This window comes from Gekko japonicus, unplaced genomic scaffold, assembly GCF_001447785.1.
Source record: "Gekko japonicus isolate JY-2015 unplaced genomic scaffold, Gekko_japonicus_V1.1 scaffold355, whole genome shotgun sequence".
Taxonomy (NCBI): Eukaryota; Metazoa; Chordata; class Lepidosauria; order Squamata; family Gekkonidae; genus Gekko; species Gekko japonicus.
Window position 1 is genome coordinate 536838 of NW_015167066.1, and position 23332 is coordinate 560169.

General features: G+C 43.1%; 1 protein-coding gene across 1 annotated transcript in view; it reads right to left on the reverse strand.

Moving 5' to 3' along the window:
- Window positions 1-23332, reverse strand: part of PTCH1 (patched 1) — a 104936-nt gene that overhangs the window by 80545 nt on the left and 1059 nt on the right. Inside the window, exon 2 of the mRNA XM_015412665.1 lies at window positions 22447-22639. Coding sequence (XP_015268151.1) covers window positions 22447-22639 — 193 coding nt within the window. The remainder of the gene's footprint in view (window positions 1-22446; window positions 22640-23332) is intronic.

Genomic DNA, 23332 nt, shown 5'->3' on the forward strand with positions numbered 1-23332 from the left:
TACTTCCCAGCCAAGCATCAACCTACATTCCCCCCTCATTGATCAGCTTTCCATTTCCCCCCCATCAGCAGCCGCCACGGTGCTCTGAAGCCCTGACTGCCACATATCTGTGGCAGTAATGGGGTGACTGCTGGCACCTTTTCCTATCATTTTTTTGCCTTGTGGTATTTTGCTTGTGGTGTGATCTGTCTTTTTTGTGGTGTGGCATGGTTGTGTTATTGGGTTTGTGTCTTTTGAAGGGGAAGTGATGTGTTGTGAGTGAGGACATATTTTACCTCAGAATACACCAGGTCGCATATGCAAGTGACAGTTCCAACTGTCTCGTTGGGGGGGGGAGTTTGAGGTGCGGAATGGAGTGAAGTCCAACCAGCTTCCATATGCAAATGACCGTGAAACGCTGGCCCAATCAGAGAAGAGTGGCCTAGGCTGCAGTGGGCGGGAGAGAACTCAGGCAACACAGCCAGTGGATAGAGACACCTTGTGATTGACACATCACGGAGCCAACTGATTTTGGAGTGCATAGAATGTTGTGGGACCAAAACTCAATTATATATAAGGACAGGATACTTAAGTAGCCTAATGAATGGAGCTCTGAAACAAAGAATTTAGTTCAGTACGCTATCCACAGTGCCTGAATTCTGTGGGGATTCAGACCTGGCTCTCCCAGATCCTAGCCCAACACTAACCACTACACACGCTGTCTCACGGCAGTGAGCCTTTCCCTAAACACCCAGCTTCTCAGTAAACATCAGAGTGCCATTTCTTCTTGTGAGGTTAAAAGCTGTCTTTCAGAAGTCTTTCCATATTTACTGGGCCACTAGCAGATTCTAAAGAGGGTTTAAAAAAAAAAAGATCCACAGTATCTGTGAGGAATAGTAAATATCTTCATTTATAGGGTACAACATTCCCAAAAGGTTTTTAAAGCAGGTAGGGAAACTTAACTCCTAGGGATGAAAATGAAAAGAAGCTGAACACATTAAGGAACAGGGTACAGTTTCTTTCAAGTATTCCCTGGCAGCTACTTGCTGTACCATCTGTTGTTGCCTAAGCAGCTTCTTTCTGAATGGCTTTGAAGCAGGACCGCTCTCACTGCTGGACACAATCGGGTCAGGTCAGCACTCTGCCCTCCCAGCACCCCAGAACCAAGCCTATGGCCTGTCACAACTCCTTCCATCTCAATATTTCTTACAAGCCACCAGCTTTCAGGACAGTACTGGTTCTGTCAAGGGACAGATTTGCTCATGCTGAATCACAAAGATGTGGGAAGAGGGCATTTAATGCAAAAAAATAATAATTCTGAAGTTGTTTTTCAGAAATGCTGCGAGCAAGATAGATCTCCTCTCCCCCCTCAAAGAAAACAACGGAGAGTTGGAAACTTTCTTTTCCCACTTGGCCTTCGGGGTACAATGATGTAAGAACTCCTGATTCATTTATTTTACTAACTCACTCCATCCATCCACATGTAACGACAGAGCATGTAGCACTGCTTTGGAATCTGTTAAGGTAAAATTATGGCCAAACGTCTGCAACTCAGCTTTGAAATCACACACAAATCACAAGATAAGTACTCACACACACTCTGTGCCAGAGCATTCAGCTTGTTGCATAACATTAACCCCAGCTCCCTTCTCTGAGCTTCTGTGGAGCTGACATCACCTCTTAGCTCTGAACACTCTTCTCACCATTATACAGCCAGGCCCCCCTTTTCATTGGCTTTCCACTTGAGGCCGCATGGGGCAGAACACAATGGAAGTGCTCAGCTTCACACACAGGCTCCCCCAGCCTGAGAGGAACATCACACTGGACTGATTTATTTTCAGCACTGTGCCTTCCCTCTGCATCTGCGCAGGGAAACACACAATCACTGGGAGCCACTTTCATGATTTTGTTGCGATCAGGATTAGCTGGATTAGGGGGCTGATTCATAAGGACCCCCTGTGGCTGTGAGGAAGTTTCATCACAAGGTCACTGTGGTGTGAACTATATTCTGTCAACACCACCTCTCCTTATAGCCAGCCACATACAGAAAAAGGCACAAAAGGAAAAAAAGAAGTAGTTGCAAATCTGAAATATATGAATGAAACAGTTAACAACAACACAGAGATTTACAGGTCCCCCCCCCAATCAGCAATTTGATGTATGCATTAGCACTGGTTACTCCCCACCCCCTTTAAAAAAAAACACAACCAACAACAAGAAGAAACTTCTATTAGTCACTTTTAATTTTAAAAGAATTTAGTGGTTTAGGAGGTGGGAGGAACCTGGGGAATAAATATAGCAACCCACACACAAAACCACAGCAGAACTTTTTGGCACTTATTCTAAAAACCGGTCATGCAGCTTGAAGATTGTTGCACTGTTGAGATTTTATTGCATATAACACTGTCACCTTCAAGACCGTTTAATTCCAAGCCCCTTAAGTGTAATAACTACCATGGACTTTTTTTAAAAAGAGGGAGAGTGAGAAAGTGATGGCTGGAATGTGGGGGCCAGAGGAGGAAGGTAAACATTTAACCTATGTTTAAATCTACAGTTGTGAAATCCCCCCCCACACACACACACACCAGGCTATAGCCATGACACCATCAAAACAGTAACATATTTGGAAATTTCAGACAGTCAAAAAAAAAAATCCATACACCCACTATAAAAAAGTAGAGGGATGTGTGTTTCTGTGCGTTTTAAAGAGCAACCTCCTCCTGCACAGTACTAGGCTGTTCAATCAAAGCCTTATCTGTTATATTTCTGCCTGTCTTTCTCCTCTGTTTAGCGCATTCACCAACAAGAGAAAAGGAGGCAAGCCATGGAAGCTTTGACCTGCAGCTGTAACACAATACTTTCCGCACAGCCCCCCTCGACCCCTGACATAAATTTTACACCGCAGCTGGCATTTACACACTTAGCATTACCATATGTATAGCCTACTCTGTGCTAATTATGCTAATCACCTGTCTAACTCTCTGCTGTGAAAAAATGGTTGTATTTAGCAGTCCACTGCCTACAAATGCAGCTTACTGTGTGGCTGAAATGTACATTCAGACAGCTCTGAACGGCAAGATTTTTCCACGTTGCTGGCTTCATTCAGGCCACAGAAAAATTTATTCAAGTCAACTGGTTTCGGTCTGCAACAAAAAAGTTACGAGAAAAAAGTGAGTGTGTTCCTGCCCTAACATTCTAAGTCTGCTTGCAAGCAAAATGATAAATCAATTGGTGTGGGAAACAAAACGGGAGAGAGATTTCTTTTGCAAGTCATGTGAAACTGTAGCCTATTTTTTTTAAAGGGAAAGGGAAAAGTCATCCTATTTCCACAAATCTAAAAAAAGCAATTAATATTTAAGCTGGATCACAATTATCTCAAATTGATACTTTTTAAAATCTCCACCGGGGAGCTAGTAACAAGACATTGCCCCGCCCCCAAACCTCATGTTTGCTACTAACTGACACCACAGTATCATTTCCCATGGATTTACTTTCCTGGAGAGCATCATAAAGGGCCTTTTGTACTAGTGTAAGGTAGGAGGAACTTCCCAAAAGATAATGACCTAAAGCTGGTGCAAAAGTGAAGTGAATGAAATCAGAATTACGTCTGCAAATAAATGAAACTGGAATAAGGTCCAATTTAGCAATTGCACAACACTAAAACAAACAGATACTCATAAACCCTCTATGACACAAACCAAAAAAGTAAAGATCTTTGAGTAAAGTTAAATTGAAATGTGATGACATTTTTGAAAAGTGACAAAAAGGAAAAGTGGGCAAATGCCTTTCATTTAAATATCTAATTTCTTTCTAGGTCTTTTTACTTAGATGACTAAACCATTGTTGGCACTTGCTAGCTTCCTTTCCTTCAGGTATTCAAAACATAATTCCTCACATACAAAAATATGTTCTAGCAAACTCGTACATGTTCTGCTCCTCATAGGATAGTCTGAAGTGATTAGAGATTTCCCAACAGCTATTCCACACTGATTCTGAGAATGATTCCATGGTGGTGGTTGTTCTTCCTTCAGGCACACATATTTGTAATTGCTTTTTTTAACTGAGGGAACAGACATTACCATATGTATTGATTCTGTCATGGCAAACCTACAGTGCCATCCTAAGAGGAGCTACACCTTTCTAAGGCCTTAGACTTTCAATGGACTTAGATAAAGGTAAAGGTTTCCCTTGCTCGAAAGCCAGTCGAATCCGACTCTAGGGTTGCGGTGTTCATCTATGTTTCCAAGCCGAAGAGCCAGCGCTGTCCGAAGACGTTTCCGTGGTCACGTGGCTGGCATGACTAAACACCAAGGCGCACGGAACACTGTTACCTTCCCACGGAAGTGGTACCTATTTATCTACTTGCAATTTCTTGCTTTCGAACTGCTAGGTTGGCAGGAGCTGGAACCAGAGACAGGAGCTCACTCCGTCATGTGGCACTCGGGTCTCGAACTGCTGAACAACTGACCTTCCAGCCTGCAGTTCAGTGTCTTAACCACTTGAGCCACCGCAGCTCCTTCAATGGGCTTAGAAGGCTGAAATTCTGCTTAGGACGGCACTGACAGAGTGTATGCTAACCCACTCAGGTTTGTCACTTAGTGCATGAGGTGATGAGAAAACCTGATGACTCCACTAGTCCTGATACTCACCCTTCGTCTTCTTGCATTCCACAATGGCTAAAAGTGACTGTTCATAAAAAGGCAAAATGGACAGTCAAAAAGTTGCCAGTGTCAGTTTTGCCTTAACACAGCACACTGATTTAACATCCATTAAATCCTTTTAATGTGAAGAACATCCTTTTAGTATGAAGAAATGTTGAGTTATTTGCACTGAGGAAGGAAGTGTATCCAAGTGGAGCAGGGACAATGAAGCTGACCATTCTCATTCTGCTGCAGCTGTTGCTGTAGGTTGCCCCATTTATGGCTGCTCACAGCGCCCACATAAAGTCCCTCTGAAGGGCCAATGTCCTTTGATTCTAATCTTAGTGCTTTTATGAAAGTGAACATTATCTCAGAATGTTCTTATTTCAGCCCTGTAATTATAATTTTCTTAGTAATTTTTATGTTTAATTATCTTACTATAATAAAAATAAAGCACTATTTTAATTTTAATAAACTAAACAAAACAATTAATGCCACGTTTTGCTTTCCAGCATCTCAGTTTCAGCCGATATTCCTTGGCAGTCCAAAGCATTAATTTATCCATGCTTTTGCAGCTCCAGAAACTTAGCTGTGCAGCCAAGAACTCAAACAACACTACAACTACTGTGCTCTTTTCAGAGCAGGGAGATTTTTTTTCCCTCTCAAAAAAAAAGGGGGAGGGGAGGAGATGGACCACCCTGCTCTCATGGCACAGAGCACTGTTTACATTGCAAGACTTGACTGTGTAATACATCTGGCATTTTTGGGCAGGATTCCTGAGCTAGAGGCCAGAAGCCCTTAAGCAATGATTTAAGGGGAGGGGAAAAAACCCTACAAGTTGACTTAACAGTGCTCATTCCTAGTAAGTTGCACTTCACTTTTGATTACTGACTGAAAAGCACAAATACGTTGGTTCAGTAGATGGGGTGGGGGAGTGCCTCCTCCAGACAGTTTTTTTTTATTATCAATGAATGAAAAAGGCTTATAGATTCAAAGCCTCCTTCCAACTTCATTTATTTGGTGTGTGCTACAATCTGTACAACTTAAAAATATTTGCTTCTGCACTATGCAGCATATGGAAATTTCATAAGATGTTGTGGGGAAATGACATTTTAAGGCTGGAATTGGTAAATCTGAACCACAGCAGTCATCATGGTCAGAAAGCTAGCACAGTTTAATAGTCAGAGTATCAGGCTTGGACCAGGGTAGGTTCAAACACCTGTTTGGCCATGACACTGGCCAGATGACCTCTGGCCAGTCATTTGTTCTAGCCTCCCTCCTGGGTTTGTTTGAGGATGAAATGAGAAGAAGGAACCTTATGTTACCTTCTTTGAGCTCCTTGGGGAAAGGACTTGATAAATATATGATTGGCAGATTGAAGGGGTCACGTAGTAGGATTCCATCACACATACTTCTTTACACTCAGTGTATAATTAAATTGTGGAATTCACTGCCAGGAGGTATAGTGATGGCTTTAAAGGGGGATTAGACTGATTCATGAAAGATAGGGCCATCAATAGCTACTAACCAGCAAGCTTCCATGGTAGATTGGTGATTTGAAACCGGTGATCGAGAACTTTTTCATGGGGCTCAAGGCAGTGCATGTGACTCTCCCCTCCTCCATATTTTCTTTACAACCTCATGAGGTAACTTAGGCTAAGTGAGCTTCATAAGAAAATAGGGATTTGAACCTGGGTCTCCTCAGTCCTAGTCTAATACTCTGTTTGCTACATCACACAGGCTCAGGCTAATGAAAAAGGCTACCAAGGCCCCGGTCACATGGAGAATTTGCCACGCGAAAGGCACGAATGCTGGGCGGATTTTCGGGGCATGATCACACCACAACATCTGGGAAGTGTAGCGCACCCATGACCAACCCGTGGCATGCCGCCGAAGATGCACAGTTAAAAGGTACCTGCAAAGATCTACTAGCAAATGGTTTGCCATGGGCTGCAGGTGGACTCATTCGGTGTGATCGTGTCGGTGCGTGCCTATTCCCTCCGGCCGTCCTCTTTGCAGCGCGCGCCGAAGGACAAAACCCTGGTGCGCCGCCATCACGTCTGATCGCATAATGGTGGATCAGAATGCGATGGCACAAATAGCCACCCCACCCCCGCATTTTCCAGCACGTGTGGCTGGGGCCCAAGTTCTTTTAAATTCAGAGAAGCAAATCTAACCTAGTGTGGTATATCCAAAAGGTACAATAATAATGTTTGTTCCAAAGAAGCATGAGTTACTATGTTGTTTAATACATAAGGGAATATCAAATGAAACAGAAAAGGCATCAAAATATGAAACAGAACATGAACATATTGCCCAACTCTCTGTTATACATATTTGTATTCTGAACATGAATTTTTTATACATCATAATGTGGTCGCCTGCTAACATCACCAGAGATAGTTTGGATTTGGTGGAGGATTTTCCTGATGGAAGAGGGAGTTTGCTGCTTCCCCCTCTCTGAGGGGGGGGGAGCATGCCACTCCCCCAGAGGCCCCATTTGAAGGCAAATTGGCTTCAGCAGGAGGGGGGATGCAAGGAAGTCATGCTCTGTGGGCAGAAATCCTTCCATCAGTGGAAATTTGTGGTGGGATTATCCACACCATTTTATTTTGATTATCCATTATGTTTTAAGTAAAGACTTTGGGAAATACATAGATATGCACCACAGAGGAGGATTCACATTTTCTCACTGTATCATCTGCTTGTTGAACTGAAAGAAAGTTGATGCAGGAGTCTGAATGGATGGGCAAGGACTGAGAATTGCAACTCATGTCTATGGAAAAAAATTAACCCAGGACCATGAGTTAGCAGTCTATCCCAAGATCTGGGAGGGGGGAGCTGTTGTGGGCAAGTTAAAGCTGGCATCCTAGTGGGCATGGTTTTAGAAGGTCACAGAAAGGTCAGCTTTGAAGGAGACATCCGTATGAAATATAAACATGGGATTGTGAAAACCAGACAAATCTCCCATAGCTTCATCCAGCCAGCACTAATCTAGGCATCAGCTTTGGAGCATAATCTAAACAAAAGGATCAGTCAGTTCAGACATCTGGAAGTTGTCATATTTTGGAGTCTCTTAACTGTTGAGCACATAAGCAAAGGATCCAATTGCACTTTCAAACCTGCTGGTCAGAGATTCCAAGGAGTACCATAAGTACCTCTGACACCACTAAACAGAGTGTCTAATAATAGCAGGTAGCAAGAAAGAAATGCAAAAGGAGGACATTGGTATGGTTGTGCATATCAGATTTCTTGGTTTGGGTGTTTTCTACCCATCTTTGAGAATTAATGATAAAGGAGGCAACTGCTCCATTGAGAGACAGAGCAAGCAAGCATGTATTATTTAGCTGCTCTTTGTCTAAAAGAGAATTTTCATACCATCCTGTTCAGACACCATGAACCCCGTCCTTCCTCCTTTCCTCCTCCCTCTGTCTCTGTTCTCTTGCCATTTAACCAAGTGGTGCAAATACTGATGGAATTCCAGTTAGCACCTGCCTCCTAATCACACATTGCAATGCAAATCCATTTCAAACCATGTCTGCAAACCATTATTTTGATACAAGACATTAACCGCAGTTTGTCAGCATTATGGCCGGAGGAAACAAGAAATGACAGAGGAAACCTGCATGTGAAAGGTAGCAAGGGAGAAAAAGGAGGGACCATGCAAGTCTGCAGCATATTACCAGACCTCTGAAAACACGGTTTGGAAGAAAGGCTTATGTCTTTTGAAATGGAACAAGGATTGCTTTTCAATAACTACGAAGAACTCCAATCTTCAGTACTTCATTAACTTGTGTGTAGATCTGTGCATGCAAAAATTTAAACTTCATAATGTAAACGTACAATGGACAAATGCCTTCCAATCCCTTACAGTAGTCATAGTGTTCTGTGGAACAGAAAAACTAAGCATAGGAGCAGATGAATGAGTGGAGTGAAAGCAAAAAAGTGAAAGCAGTACTTCTCTGTCTCAGAAACAACCACATACACATTCCTGAATGCAGGAAAGAACCCTATCTACTACACTGCCCACTCTAATCTAGCAATTAACCACAGAATACAGAAAACAAAAGCAAAAGCAAATTCTCAATTTCACTATGCGGTTTCATTCATTAAGTTCTTTCCTATAGATGCTTTCCTATAGATGCTTTGAATGACAACAGTGATCCTTCACAAGCAATCACCTCAAAGTGGCTGAAGTCAGGTAAACACAGAATATTATTTACCAATGGAATGCTCAGTCATAATGCTATATGTCCTCTCATGAAGTGTTAGATTGAGTCAGATTATTGATGCATCTAACCTCAAACTGTCTACGGTGATTGACAGCAATCCTCCAAGATATCAGGAACAATATATTTTCTAGACCTGCTAGTAAAGCAGAATTGCCAGGAATTGAACCTGGAGTTTCCACATGCAAAACATGTCTGTTGCCACAAGGATATGATTCTTCCATTGTTGGTCAAACAATATTAAAGAAACTGAATATAGAACTACATGCTCCTATCTTCAGCTCCTCTGACCTGGCATATGATTTTATCAGCTCTCCCTCTCTGATGTTAACCATGGTGAGTTATTATGCCAGCTCCTATGTCAACCAAAGATGTTACTGACAGGGACTTCAAAACTTTGTTATTATTACAACTAATAGTATGCCGAAATAGCCATTGATTACAGAAGCAGAGGAGGGAGAAAATTCACATGTAAGACAAGAAATGCTTGAAGAAGGGGAGAGAGTGCAATCTTACAGCCTGCTCCCAATCTTTTAACCATGGTGACACGTGCATTGCTCTAGTGTGTTGTACTGGCAAGACTGTTAGACTGAGGCTGGAATAAACCAAATGCAAATCTCAGGAGCACACTTGGGCCAGCCACTTTCTGTTTCACAGAGTCACTATGAGAAAAAGACTGGATCACTCAATTCACATATTCCACCCTGAAATCTTTGACAAACAGTGGGATTTATGTGAGGAATGACTGGTCCTAAGTAGTAAATTTCCAGTGTGTATCCAGACATGTCTCGCACATTTTTCTCCATTATTTCCTTTACATTGTACCATTCCTCTGCTTTTCCATATTTCAGATTAGGATCGTTCTCATCACTAAGTGAATTACCAAGGACAATGGGCTTCCCACTCAGTTACATATTTGATGAACAAAAATGAGTCCTGAGCAGGGGTCATTTCGTAGAAAAAGTAAACAAAAATGAGTCCTGAGGCACCTTAAAGACTAACCAATTCAACTGCAGCATAAGCGTTCATGGTCTTTAAACCCAGTTTATGAGATGTAACTTGCCCATGAAAACGTACGCTCTAATAGCATAGAGGTTAGAGTGTTTCACAAGGATTGGAGTAACCCGGGTTCAAAGCCCTGTTTGCCATGAAACTTACTGCATGGCCTTGAAGGCATCATTCTCGCTCAACCTCACCAACGTGATGGGGTAATCATAAAAATGGAGGTAACTATGTACACCACCCTGAGATTCTTTGAGGGATACAACTGTACTGAATAAGTAACAATGCTATCCTAAGCAAAGCTAAATACTTCCAAATCCACTGGTCAATGTGCTTAGAAGGAAGTAACTCTGGTTAGGACTACACTGTAAATCTGTTAGTCTCCACTGCCTCAGACTAACACACCTACCCCAACTAGAATGTGTAATGAGGAAAAAATGGCTATCATAAACATAAGAAATGCTTTACGATCCTTATTCCATGTTCTCCTCACCATAACCCTCTGAAATATATTTGGGTGGGCAACAGTGACTTGACCTAGACCACTTAGTGAGCAGCAAGAATGGGACTGCGAGTTTGCATTGAGCAACACAGCTGTTTGTCTATTCATTCTGGACCTCATTTAAAAACTTAAGAACAAAACTTACATCTGCCATTGGTGTATTTAGTACTTCTGTAGTACAAAAATGCACATTTCCATTTATCCACAAGCAATGAAAATGAAAATAATTCACTCAAGTTCCAGAGAATAATCTGAAGGCATCTGATGAAGTTACATTTCTAATGAAAAGCAGGTTTGGGCCTGGCAATTTTTTAACAGGAGCCTTCCCAGAAGCACCAAGTATGGCACTCTAAGTTACTTAGAGGAATGAGTAAATTGTACCAATTCATCTTGTTGTATTTGTATCCATCTTGTTGTATTTGCTGGTTCAGGGGAACATTAACCCTTCCCTCTTGTTTCCCAAACAGAACTTTGTTCATTTTTTCCCTCTCTCTCCCCCCCTCCCTCCTATGGTTTATGGCAGCTGAGAAGGTCACTTCTGTTGTACCCAACACAACATGGCCCCATTCCAAAATGGGCTTCCTTTGCTGTTGCATTTTTTTTAAAAAAAATAAAGATATGGAAAGATAGGATCACAGGTACTTCACTGTGCCTTCAGCTAGCAGTGAAGAGTTGTAGGGTAAAGCAAAGGGTGAAACTCCCCATTCAACAGATGTCCACAGTTAGGGTCTATGACAGAGGTGGTTAATTTCTAAAGACATCCTTCACCATCCAAACCCAGTCTAACACTCTTCCACCAAATTCCCTCATCAGTTCTCCTTCCAACTCCCAAAGCTTCTTCCCCACATCCCATTGCTTTCTTTTGAAATTTTTTTGGTACATTTTCTATCCCTAGTACAGCTATTTTAACAATCCGGTCTTCCCAGCTATATTAATGACTTTTTCATTGTCACACTCCACTACTTAGTCTACATCTCTCTCTGAGTGCCAGTTGCTAATTCTATTCTACCTTTCAAGGAAGTGTATTACATTTTCCTAAACTCTTCACATTCTTTATGCTTGCATCACTAATTTCAAGAGAATGGTTGGAGAGTCATGAAGTATCTGTCATTGCCGATTTTTTGCCCATTGCATGTTTTTTGCCCATTCAGTTTCTAAGATACATCTTCCATGGCATTCTATAAAACTTGAGACTTGAATATACATCCAAACTCATTAAATTAGCTGAAATATTTGTTTAAAACTACTGCTACAACAGGAAGTTGGGAACCCTTGTAAAACAAATACCATAACTGTTTTCACTCCTTTAGACCCAAGACTTCAATCACTCCTCCACTGCATAAAAAGACCCAGAAAAAATGTTATATACGAAGTTCTGCTTGTATTTCAGCAATAATGCTATCCATTTCCTTTTCTCTGATCTGCTTAAGAGTCAATGCAGCTAAACCTGGAAGAAGCTTTCCAAAAGGATCCCATTTCCAAAAGGATCGCATTCACTACAGAATCACCTCAGAAATGAAAGCATGTCTAGCAGTACTAGGCCATTTCCTGATCTAATAGGCTAACTCCAGTATATCCAGGTATCTAAATAAATGGCTACCTGTCAGTGTAGTAGCAGACCTACATAGATCTATCACCTTGGTCAACAACTTTTGTTCTAGCAACAACTAATATAAAAAGTTACCCAATGACCTGAGAAACTGCCTTTTCTCAGCATGTTGTTCCTGAGTGGAAAAACTGAATTAAGAGGGAAGGCTTGGAATGTTCAGATAGAGTTAAGTGAAGCTATGATGTAGTCTTATAGAGAAGGGCTATACAAATCGTTCCCTGAGAACTAGATGTAGGGTTAGTAGATGCGCAGCTAAATAGCTGTGTGGTAATCGGTGAACAGTGATGTCCTGCCCTGAAGTAAAAGCAAAAGTCAGTTCATTTTTTAAAAATATCATAGAGGCATACCTATGCTGACTTTGGTAAACAGAACAGAACCACTCTGATGTGGACAACAAAATCTGAGAAGTGAATTATTTCAATTATTCCAATGGCTCAGTGTATACTGATGTGTGGATCCTCTGTTGTAATTATGCATTGCCAGCATGGTGTGATGGTTAAGGGCAGTGGGCTTTAATCTGGAGAACCGGGCTGATTCCCCAGTCCTTCACAAGAACCCTGCTGGGTGCTCAACTGTGGGCCAGTCACAGTTCTCTTAGAACTCTATCAGCCCCACCTACCTCACAAAGTGCCTGTTGAGAGGAGAGGAAGAGTGAGAGTAAAGTTTGGTACTCCTTAGGGTAGAGAAAAGCAAGGTATAAAAACCTACTCTTCTTCATGCCACAGGTGTCATTAACATCATCAGTTGGTTTCTGAAGAATAGCTTCAATATAGAACTGATCCACGAATGAGCTGGAAGCATAGTAGGGATAGATATTCATTTCGTGGATACACTCCACAAAGCACACACCAATCTCTTACCAATGTGCAGGTTCTGCACCTCTCTCCGTATATCCACATGGCCGGTTTTGCGAAAACAGGCAGTATAAACTGCACAGCTGGAGTAGCACAAAAAGCACACACACACACCCCGGGATTTTGTCAGGACTTGCTTTGCTGACTTCCGGTTTAGTGCACAAATAGATTTTGGGCACAAAATGTGTAAACAATATCTGCTATGCTGAATAGGTATACTCTTCTTTCCTTCTCAGACTTACTCCCCTCCTCCCTGGACAGCAACATCTCAGTGTTTGCCAGCACAATTTCTTATTTTCCATGGTCACACAAAGCATGACTAAATTGTGGAATCTGCTACCACAGGATGCAGTGATGTCCAGTAACATATAACATAGATGGCTTTTTTTAAAAAAAGATATGACAAATGCATAAATGATAGATCCATCACTAGGATAGCTAACTGGAACCTCCAAGTTCAGAGGCAATATACTTCTGAATACCTCTGAATATTGAGAGGGGCAACTAAGGGTAGAAGCTTAACCCTCTGTTCCCCACTTATGAGCCTTCTGGGGCATCTGGTTGGCTATTTTAGAAAAAACAAGGCTTGACTAGATGGACTATTGATCAGATATTGCAGGGTCTTCTGTTTGTGACATTCGGAGCTCTTTAACAGAAAGTCTTCCGAAGTCTAAAACAGACAATACACACATTAATCTTTCTATGATCAACATTTCTAAAGGAAATTTAATCAAACACATAGAGAGGTGGCTAATGAAAATTTTAACTTCCTTGAAACAACAGATTATGAGGTTTGAAAGTGTGACAACCTGACAAAGTTTTGTGATCTTGGGGCATGTGGGGGGTGGGGACTAGAGATTTTGAGAGACAGCTTTAAGAATTTTATTGAAAAATATAAAAGTAAATGCAATGCATGTTCCCTCCAAGATGCTGCTAACTGCCAAGAAGTGATTCAAGGGACAGCCACTCTGTACCAAGAGGTTTACAGAAGTCAAAGTGTACTGGCAAAAGTTAGAAAGAAAAAAATGAAGGAGTATTTTAAGGGCTGCATCTTTTTTGTCTCTGATTTTCCCCCCTCCTCCTCCTTCTGAGAACTTGACTTCCAGGTGGGTTTTTGCAGGCCTTATATAAATATTTCAACTCTAATAGCTTTAAACATACACTGCTAATCATTCACTTTGGAGTCTGGATGATCTTAAAATTCATTCAGACTTTACTCTCACAATGAAGGCTGAGTTGGGATTTTGTAAGTTTATAGTTCACTTGCAATAGCCTTTAAGAGTGTAATATCTTCTGACACTGTGTTCCCTAGTATTCCACCAGACATTACATAAAACAGACAGGATTCTAATATAAATACTGACAATTTCTTGAGAGGCAATAATTTTCAAAAAGCTTTAACAACAAAAATAAAAGTGTCTTTATTGCAACAATCATGAACATCTATTTTAAGTCATTTGAAACATTCACCTTATTTGGCTAACACTGGGTGCTTTCATACATGCTAAATAATGCCGTTCCAATCCAGAGACCGTTTGCAAGGGGATTTTGCCATTTCACACAGTAAAACCCAGTTGCAGAGTGCATTGAAAGCAGACTGAAAGTGCATTATTCAATGTGTGTGAAAACGCCCACTGTTTGACATAGTCAAACTCTAGAGCAAGAAAGAAAAAGAAGGGGGGAGAGAATGGCTACATTCCTCAACATGCTGTCTTTACTGAAGTCATCTTAGTGTAGAAGTCAGCAACTGGTAGCCCCAAGGTCAAAGCTGGCTTTCGACAGGCGTCCTGAACCTCTTGAAAGCCAATCCAGTGGTAACAGGAAGTAGTGTGGGGATAAAGAGCTAGGGTGACAGGACTTTTTGAGAAAACTCAGAGGAAAGGAAGAAGTACACAGCCTTCTTAAACCCTTGCTTTGATAAATTAGTTGCTAATCAGAGTCTTAGTAAGACCATTCCAAAGTTAAGCGTTTCAAGGACTACAGTCTTGGACTAGTCCCCAGGAGTATGAAAAAGTAACTGCAGACTTAAACTTAACTCTGCAACAGTTCTATAGACTTCCGGATAGCTAGCTTGCCTTTGAGGATTTCAGTCCCACACCCTCATGTATGTAACATCATATTGTATATTCTTCAATTCTCAAAGAGGCACTACTTCCCAGTTCAATAATCCCATTATCATGTCTATTAGACTCTACTTCCCCAATAAATAGGAATTTATAGAGTATTATTACAGTCCAGTGGAAACAACTCCAAGAAACATTCCCACCTGAAATTCAAACATCTTCCTATAAGGGAAGAAGAGAGCCTCCCACCATGAGTGGTTGCACCACAACCACAAGAAACCTGCAGCACAAAAATATCTCAGACAGCAGGCTTGGGGAAAGCCCCTTCTCTGCCCAAGATCCTGAAAAGCTGCTGCAGTCATGGCAGACAATACTAAGCTAGAAGGACCACTGTTATAAGACAGCATTCTTGCGTCAAGCAGAACCAACCCAAGTAATCCTCAGTAAGCATCTTTAGCCTGATTATGCTGTAATGTCCATAGTAAAAGAATAACTTCATCAGGTTTTTTTGGCACCAAAAAAAATCCGCCTTTTTTCCCCTTAATACAGACAGGCTATCACACAGTAACTCAGACTACAGACACAGTCCACTGGGAACACCTCCGACATGTGTGCTACTGAAAAGAATGGGAATTGCAGAAGGGTTTCCATTCATCTGAGGGAGGCTTACACTCAAGATGTTCCCATTGATAATATGTCAATGCAGAGATCTGGAAGCACACATAGATGCTATCATTTCTGATGCATATATGCAGAAAGAACCATAGTTTCCAAACCAGTGTCTCTCACTCAAGTCTTCACTCTCTACAGTTGAATATTCCACAGTTTCTTATCTGATTTACTTATATAGCATGTTTTTTCATAGCCAGGCTAGTTAGTTATTTGTTTGTTTGATTCTGCTTATATCCCCCCCTTCCCGAATAGCAAGCTTAGGGTGGGTTCCATCATACTAAGTAACAATCACACATATGCAAACAACAGTAAAAACCAATTAAAATAAATTAAAATTAAGATACAGATTGTAGTTTCCAATACTCCAAACCAGAGCCTCAACAGATGAGGTCTACCACAAATTGAGGTTCCAGATAGTTACTCAGATCTGGGTCACTGGAGAGGAGGCCCAGTAAGGTTTGGATGCCCACTGCCTCAGCTAAAAGCCTGAAGAAAGAGCTCCATCTTGCAGGCCCTGTGGAACTCTAGAAGGTCCCTCAGGGCCCTGATCTCATATGGGAGCTCATTCCACCAGGCCAGGGCCAGGGCCAAGAAAGTTATACTATATTCTCTACTCAGTTCAAACACAATATTACCTGACATTTGCTTTGGTGGCCCATAAACCAGCAAGATAAAAGGAATGGGAACCAACTTAAACAGCGTGCCTGCTTGTTTTACTTACCCCCTTTCTCCCCAATGCAATCTAGAAACACATGGGCTTCTTATAATTTTATATTAGGTATCATATTAAGATGTAACAAACTGCATAAATATGAAATTGGACAGGTTACAATGGCCAACACTGCAATCCCAAGAAGAGTTACACCTTTCTCATTGATCTTAAGCATAAATTTGCTTAGGGCAGCACTGCAAGAGTGTTATGGCAAATAATCTAGAAAATAAAAATCCAGAAAGCAACTTAAATTTAACTCTGATATCAGAAAAAGTAGATATTTTCTTCCCACAGAGAAACACCATAGTGATATGTAAAGACATCACAGCAGAAGCACACCAAGCAGTTATTCAGTAAACTGTATTTTTCTTTTCCCAAGAACCATCTCTCTTATATATAATTGCCGAATGGTGGTGGCTTCTGGCCTATGGGGTGGCAAGATTGCATGTGCTCCCCCAGCCATTGGCCCGTCGACTGCCAGTCAAGACTACTGGCGTGCCATTGGCCGGGTGTGCTGCTCTTCCCCGCCCACTCTCCCTTCCACTCTGCCCTGTCAGAATTCCTGGCAAATGGCTTTGTCTCTTTAATGAAGACGCTTCTCCTGCTTGCCTCCTGTGTGGGACTTAACTTTTCCCTCAGTGGCTGTTGGTAGGTGTAACGAAATGGCAGTTACCTGTGTTTGTAAGATGGCTGCTGGGTTGCTGTCTGTGACTGTTTGTTTAAAATGTTCCGCCATAAGGTTTAATTGAGCTGTAGTTCCAGAGAGGTCTCACTCACTGGGTTGAATGGGGCTTCCTCATCTGCTGGACTACAGTTCCCAGCTGCCTCAAGGCAAAAAAGGGTGGGAAAACCGGGACTGTCCCAATGTGCGGGGTGGCATCAATACAGACTGCAGCCCATCCAGGGGGGAGGCCGTCTTCATCCTACTGGAGGTTAAAAAGGCTCCTGCTGCCTGTGCTGACCAGGCTGTCCAGGCCACAAGCCAGAGACCTGGGGGAACCCTGCTCTCTTGGGCCAGAGAGAGAGAGGCTAGAGCAGAGAGCCAGGGGCCGGGGTGTAGGGGAAGAGGATGGTGTTTAGTGCGCACCCCATAACTGTGTAAATAGATAAATTCTTTTGTTTGGGCTAATAACCTGTGTTGTGCTCTGACCACATAGTCTCCCCCGCTCTGCACAATAACAAAGGGAGGGGGTAGCCCAAGGAGGCAAGGAAAGGCCAGACCCTTGGCTTGCCAACTTTCCAGGGATCCCCCAAAGATTGGGGATTCCATCTCCAAATACGGAGATTTGGCCAGAGGCGTCTCACTGTCCCTCTAAAAAGGCAGTGACGATTCAGTGAGTCTTGGCAGCGAATTTAAGGAGTGAGATATGCACATGGGACAAGGGTGGGAGGCAAACAGCTGAGAAGTAAACTGGAGCCCGTTTCGCCACAGTAGGCAACCAAGCTCGGTTCAGACAAAGGAAGGAAACCCTTTGCAGGCCTTTGTGAGGAACTCATTGGGGCCAGTACTGAGTCTAGGGTTGCCAGCTCCAGCTAGGGAGATTCCTGGATATTTTCTGGTAATGGAAGCCAGGGTTTGGGGAGGGGAGAGGCCTCAGCTGAACAGAATGCCATACAGCCCACCTTCTAGAACAATTATTTTCTCCGGGGGGAGGGAAATTTGTTGTCTGGAGTTCAGTTGTGATACCTGGTGATCCTCAGGCTCCACCTGGAGGTTGACTGCCCTAGGCGTAGTGGTCAGTGCTTCAGAGCAGGGTCTGCTAGATCCAGGTTCTTGCTGTAGAGGCTGAGTGGGTGATTTTGGACTGGCCACAGACTTTCAGTCTAAACTATCTCACAGGGTTGTTGTGCAAGTCAAAACCGGGAGAGGCGAATGATGTAAGCTGCTTTGGTCCCCATTGCAGAGAAAGACTACTTTTCCTCCTGGGGAACCATTGTTGCCAATCTCCAGGTGAGGGCTGGAGATCACTCAGAATTAAAACTGCTCTCCAGATGGCAGAGATCAGTTCCCCTGGAGAAAATGGTGGACTCTGTGGCAGCCAGGGCTTCAGAGCACGGAAAATGGTGGACTCTGGCAGCCGGGGCTTCAGAGCACGGGAGAGACTGCAGGTGTGTGTGGGGGGGGGATGAAAAGCTGGAGAGAGAGAGGGAAAAATAAAGGTAGGAAAGAGAGGGTGAAGTTTGAGGAGGGGAGGAACCTCAGAAAGGTACAATGCAATAGACTCCACCCTCCCTCTGGGGAACCACTGTTCCCAATCTTAGGAGAGGGGTGGAAATCACTCAGAATTACAACTGATCTCCAGGAGGGAGGGGGGAAGAGATGCAAAGCTGAAATCAGAGGGGCAGATAATGGCAGGTTGATGCTTGGCTGGGAAGGAGATAAAGTTGCCAACTCCAGGTTAGGAAATTCATGGAGATTTGGGGGATGGAGCCTGGAGAGGGTGAGTTTGAGGAGGGTTGGGACCTCAGACAGGTACAATGCCATAGACTCCACCCTCCAAACCAGCCATTTCCTCCTGAGTAACAACTGTTGCCAATCGCCAGGCGAGGGCTGGAGATCACTCAAAATTACAACTGCTCTTCCAGTAGCAGAGATCAGTTCCTCTGGAGAAAATGGTGGACTCTGTCATTATACACTGCTGAGGTCACCACGGCATATTGACACTGAGTGCCCAAGGCCTTGGCACTCTCCAAGAGCTTCTTTCTAGAGCTCGTTGTATTTATTTCCACAACGGGCCTTATTTCTAGTGTGTGTGTGTGTGTGTGTGTGTGTGTGTGTGTATGAAAGTCCCCTCACTGTAAAATCAATGCCCAGGCCAAACCGCTGGACCTAGAAACACCAAATTTGGGGAGAGTGCTCCTATCATGACGTAGGTGCTCGCTAAGAAGGGATGTTTAGAAATTCGACCCCTAAAGGGGTCAAAAGAGGTAAAATGTGCTCCCCCCAATTGATTCCTATGTGGCTGCCAGGCTGCTGCCTCCTTGCACCCCCCACTCTCTGATTGGTCAGCTGCAGAGCTCAGTGTTCTGAGTTTAAAAAAAACCCAGTTACAGAGAGCTAATGACAGTTGAGGAAATCAGGAGTGGCCAACTGCTTGTGAGGTGAAGCAAAGCTGCTGGCCCAGCCTCCATATGACTTCAAACATGCTCCCCCCCCCTACACCTGACATGCAGTTGTCTGTCAGGTGCAGCAACAGTTGCAGGGTGTTTAAAGCCACGAGGGAGTTACCACCCCAGCAGTAACGCCTTAGTGATCCTCCACAGTAGCTTCTAATACTCCTCCCGCTCCTATACTGGACAGGCAGCTGCCTGTCAGGTGTAGGAGAGGAGGTGGGATGCTTACAGCCGCCGGGGAGGTTTGCTCAGCAGGATTGCCTTAGCACTGCTGCTGACCCAGCCTCCATGATGCCTTTAAACATGATTTCTCCCCCCCCAACACCAGACAGGTGGGTGTCTGTCAGGAGCAGGACCAGGGTACTTTAATCCATCAGGGATGCCACTCCAGCAGGATCACCTTAGTGGTGATGCTGGCCCAGCCTCTCTGATGGCTTTCAACACATTCCCCCCACCTCCTACACCTAACAGGCGGTTGTCTATCAGGAGCAGCAGTGGTTGCAGGGTGCTTAAAGCCATGAGGGAGTCCACCCCAGCAGTCTACAGAGAGGTCCTTCAGTAGAGAAAAAAGAGTATGTATGTCTCACTTCATTTTTCACACTACAATCTTCTCCATTAGGATTCCTACAACAAATGTTACATTTCAAACTTCACTTCATCAGTATTATAACTGGATTTATGGAACTTAAATACCGTAGCAAAGTACGAGTATCAGGCTAGTATATTATATTATGCATTCAATCACAGAGGAATTGTCATTGCAATAATCAAAAGGTTGTGGGCATTAAAATGTCAGGGAAAGCAGGTGGTAAGTGATGGGACCATCAGTCTCAGAGGATGGATTATGCAAGTCAGCCAAGAGAAGAAGACTCAGACCTAAATCTGCTTGCATGTTTGCTTGTGAATCCAACTACAGTCAACTGGATTTAACTTGCACATGGTTTCAGGACTACAGCCTTAAAAAGCTGGAAACAGAATGTTAGCATGTGGTTAAGAGGGGTAGCTAGCCTACTGTAAATGAAGAACTGAATGAACTGACTGTACTGGCTCTACTAAAGGAGCCCAAATAAAAAGCACAGAGTACATTTCTAAAAACTGGTCATAACATGTTAATCAGCTTCTGGCAATGAACTACAATGGCTTCATGCCCACATCTGGATACTAGCTCTTTTCATATTACAGTTCCCAATTTTACACACTGATAATCCTACACATCCCCACTGAAGGTTGTTTTAAAGATCATGGAATACATGCCACTAAACACCAAACAGAATCTATTTATGACCCCTCAACTTCAACCAATACCTGCCATCCATGCTGACAGGCTTGTGATTGCTATAGGATGCCTAATCCATAACCCTATTTATTGGATCTATATCCTGCCCTCCCCTTGGCAGGCTCAGGATGGGTTCCAACAGTATAAATACAATACAGCAATATAAATTCAATACAATTAAAACCACTTTAAAACATGTAAAGCATACAACTCTAGTAAAAAGCCAGATACCTCAGTGGTTTGTATCCTTTCCCACCTTTGTGTACTTTCCCACCCTGTGTGTCAGCCATTGCATTTTTGGGAAATCCACATCTAATTCCTGAATTCATTATTATTTGGAGAAGGCCTACATTAACTACACACTGTAGATAATTCAAAAAAATGGCACAGGCATTGCACCACCTGATGTATTGCAATGAGGACCATATGAACACACACATCAAGGTTCTTTTCTCTTAAATACCTACATGTATCAAAGATAATTCCTACTTTTAAAATCTTATAACTTGTTCCTATTAAGGCCAACATGATTTTTCTCACTGTAATCCATTGAAGTATGGTCTAGCTCTCACATCCTCACCCCTCACGAAGTGAGGGCAGCTTCTTCACTGGACTGGGGTGGGACAAGATGGGGATTCTTGCCATGCAGCGTAGCTTACTGGGGATGGCACCTCCCATGTTGTTATTTATGAGAAGTGTGATAAATACAGACTAACTACAGTGTTAGCACTGATTAACACCAGTATGCCGCTTCACTGGAATAAGGAGACAAAATAGGGCTGCACATTTACTTTGAAGTCAACAGAACATACTTCTCAGTAAACATACTTCTCAGACTGCATTTGAAAGTGAATCGTATTCCAAAGCATTTCCATTCACATCAAATACAGAAGCTTTTAAGAAATACTGGACACACAGATTCACTAAAACTCTCCCCCACATCCACTTAGCAGATACAGATAAATGTAAATTTTGAATAACTAGTTTATTCCTAACATAAAGCAGCCAACAGTTCTCCTCTACTGATTAAAACTACAAGACACAATCAGGAGACATTTTTTAAAAATCAAAACCCTCCTATTCCTCTTGTTCTAAAAATCCACTTTTGGCTTTAAAAATAAAAGTATGCATCCCCCCCCCATTAACAAAGCCCCCACCCAGGGAGACCAGTAATCTTCTTTGCAAACATTCCAACATGCGTTCCAGTCTGTGCTTCACATTTCCATTTTTTTACCTTGAGACAATTTTTCCCCCTCCAAGCTGAAAGCTGTCCAAAAAAACAGGACCACACACAAGCACAGCCCTACAGAGCCGTGCTGATCACGTTCCTCCTGTTCCTGCTGCTGCTAAGGACACACACACACACAAAATGGCGGAGGGGTGGGCTACTTTCCAGACAGACTTTCCTTTCATACACTTGAGAGAAAAGAAACAGTCAACTCCAAACTAACCTCCTGCCCCTGCCCTGACACCACAATCTTCTCACAGGACACACAGGCAGAGACAGAGGGAGACTGTGTACCCCACAAAGCAAGTCACCACAGCAAGCCACCCTTCTTTTCACCCCACACCGTGGCCCTCCTTTCCCCCCTCCAATTGCACCTCACAAAACATCGCCCTCCGGAATAGATTACATCTCTCTCAGTATATTCCACCTGGCCTCCAGCCAATGCTGCAGAAAAAACAGCCATTCCTCCTTGGCGAGAGGGGGACTGGGGGGCGGGAGATGTCAACTAAAAGCAGAAAATTACACACACACCCAAGAAAGCAATAAGGATCAGGATCAAATCTTACCTTCTACCCAGAGCTCCTCCACATTGGTTTCGAGATTAGCTGCTCTTAATCCCACAGCAAAAGCCCCGAATATCAGAAGGCCAACCACCAAAAATTTCCCGCAGTTTTTTTGAATGTAACAGCCCAGTTTAAACAACAGTCTTTGAAACTTTGCTCTTAGCCACAGTGGTGCTTTTCTTCCAGTAGCCTTTCCCTGAAATGCAAGGAAAGGTTGATAAATCTAGGATCTGTGAGTAGTGTGTGTGGTGTTTTTGGGCAAACTATCCCAGACGAAAGCACAAACACACATATGAAATAACCATTCACAAGCATGGTGACAGTAACATGACAGACCTGGACACCGGGGAGGCATGTCTGCACCCTGTGCCAGTCAGTCCCCACACACCCTCTGAGCCCTCATGTGCACAGTGAGCAACTCTGTGGAACACCTTGTGTTTTTGCAGATGGCTCTCCTATTCATAAATCAAGGCAGGCGGCTGGATTACATCACAGCTGGAGTTCTGGATAAATGAGACAGACAGTACATGCTCCCTTAACGAAGCAACCCAGTCACTGCCTTCTCTTTAGGCAATCAGCCCTATTGATTCCATGTGCAAAATAACATTAACAGGAAGGCCGAACGCTCCAAAATCTATGCAGAACACACCAATATCAAACCTACAGTAAGCAATGGGGGGTGGGGGCAGAAAATGACCTCCTCTGCTGTTCTGGAACAGGACCAGAAAAACTATTTAATCAGAAGTTGTCATCTTGGCTTCCCCCTGCCTTCCCTCGCTATCTCTGAAGCCCCTGGTTTGGTAGTAAATGCAGGGCCCCACGTGGTCAGCAGTACTGTTAACATCATATGCTTAATACTTATTAATTTCCATAGGGTTTGGAGACGATG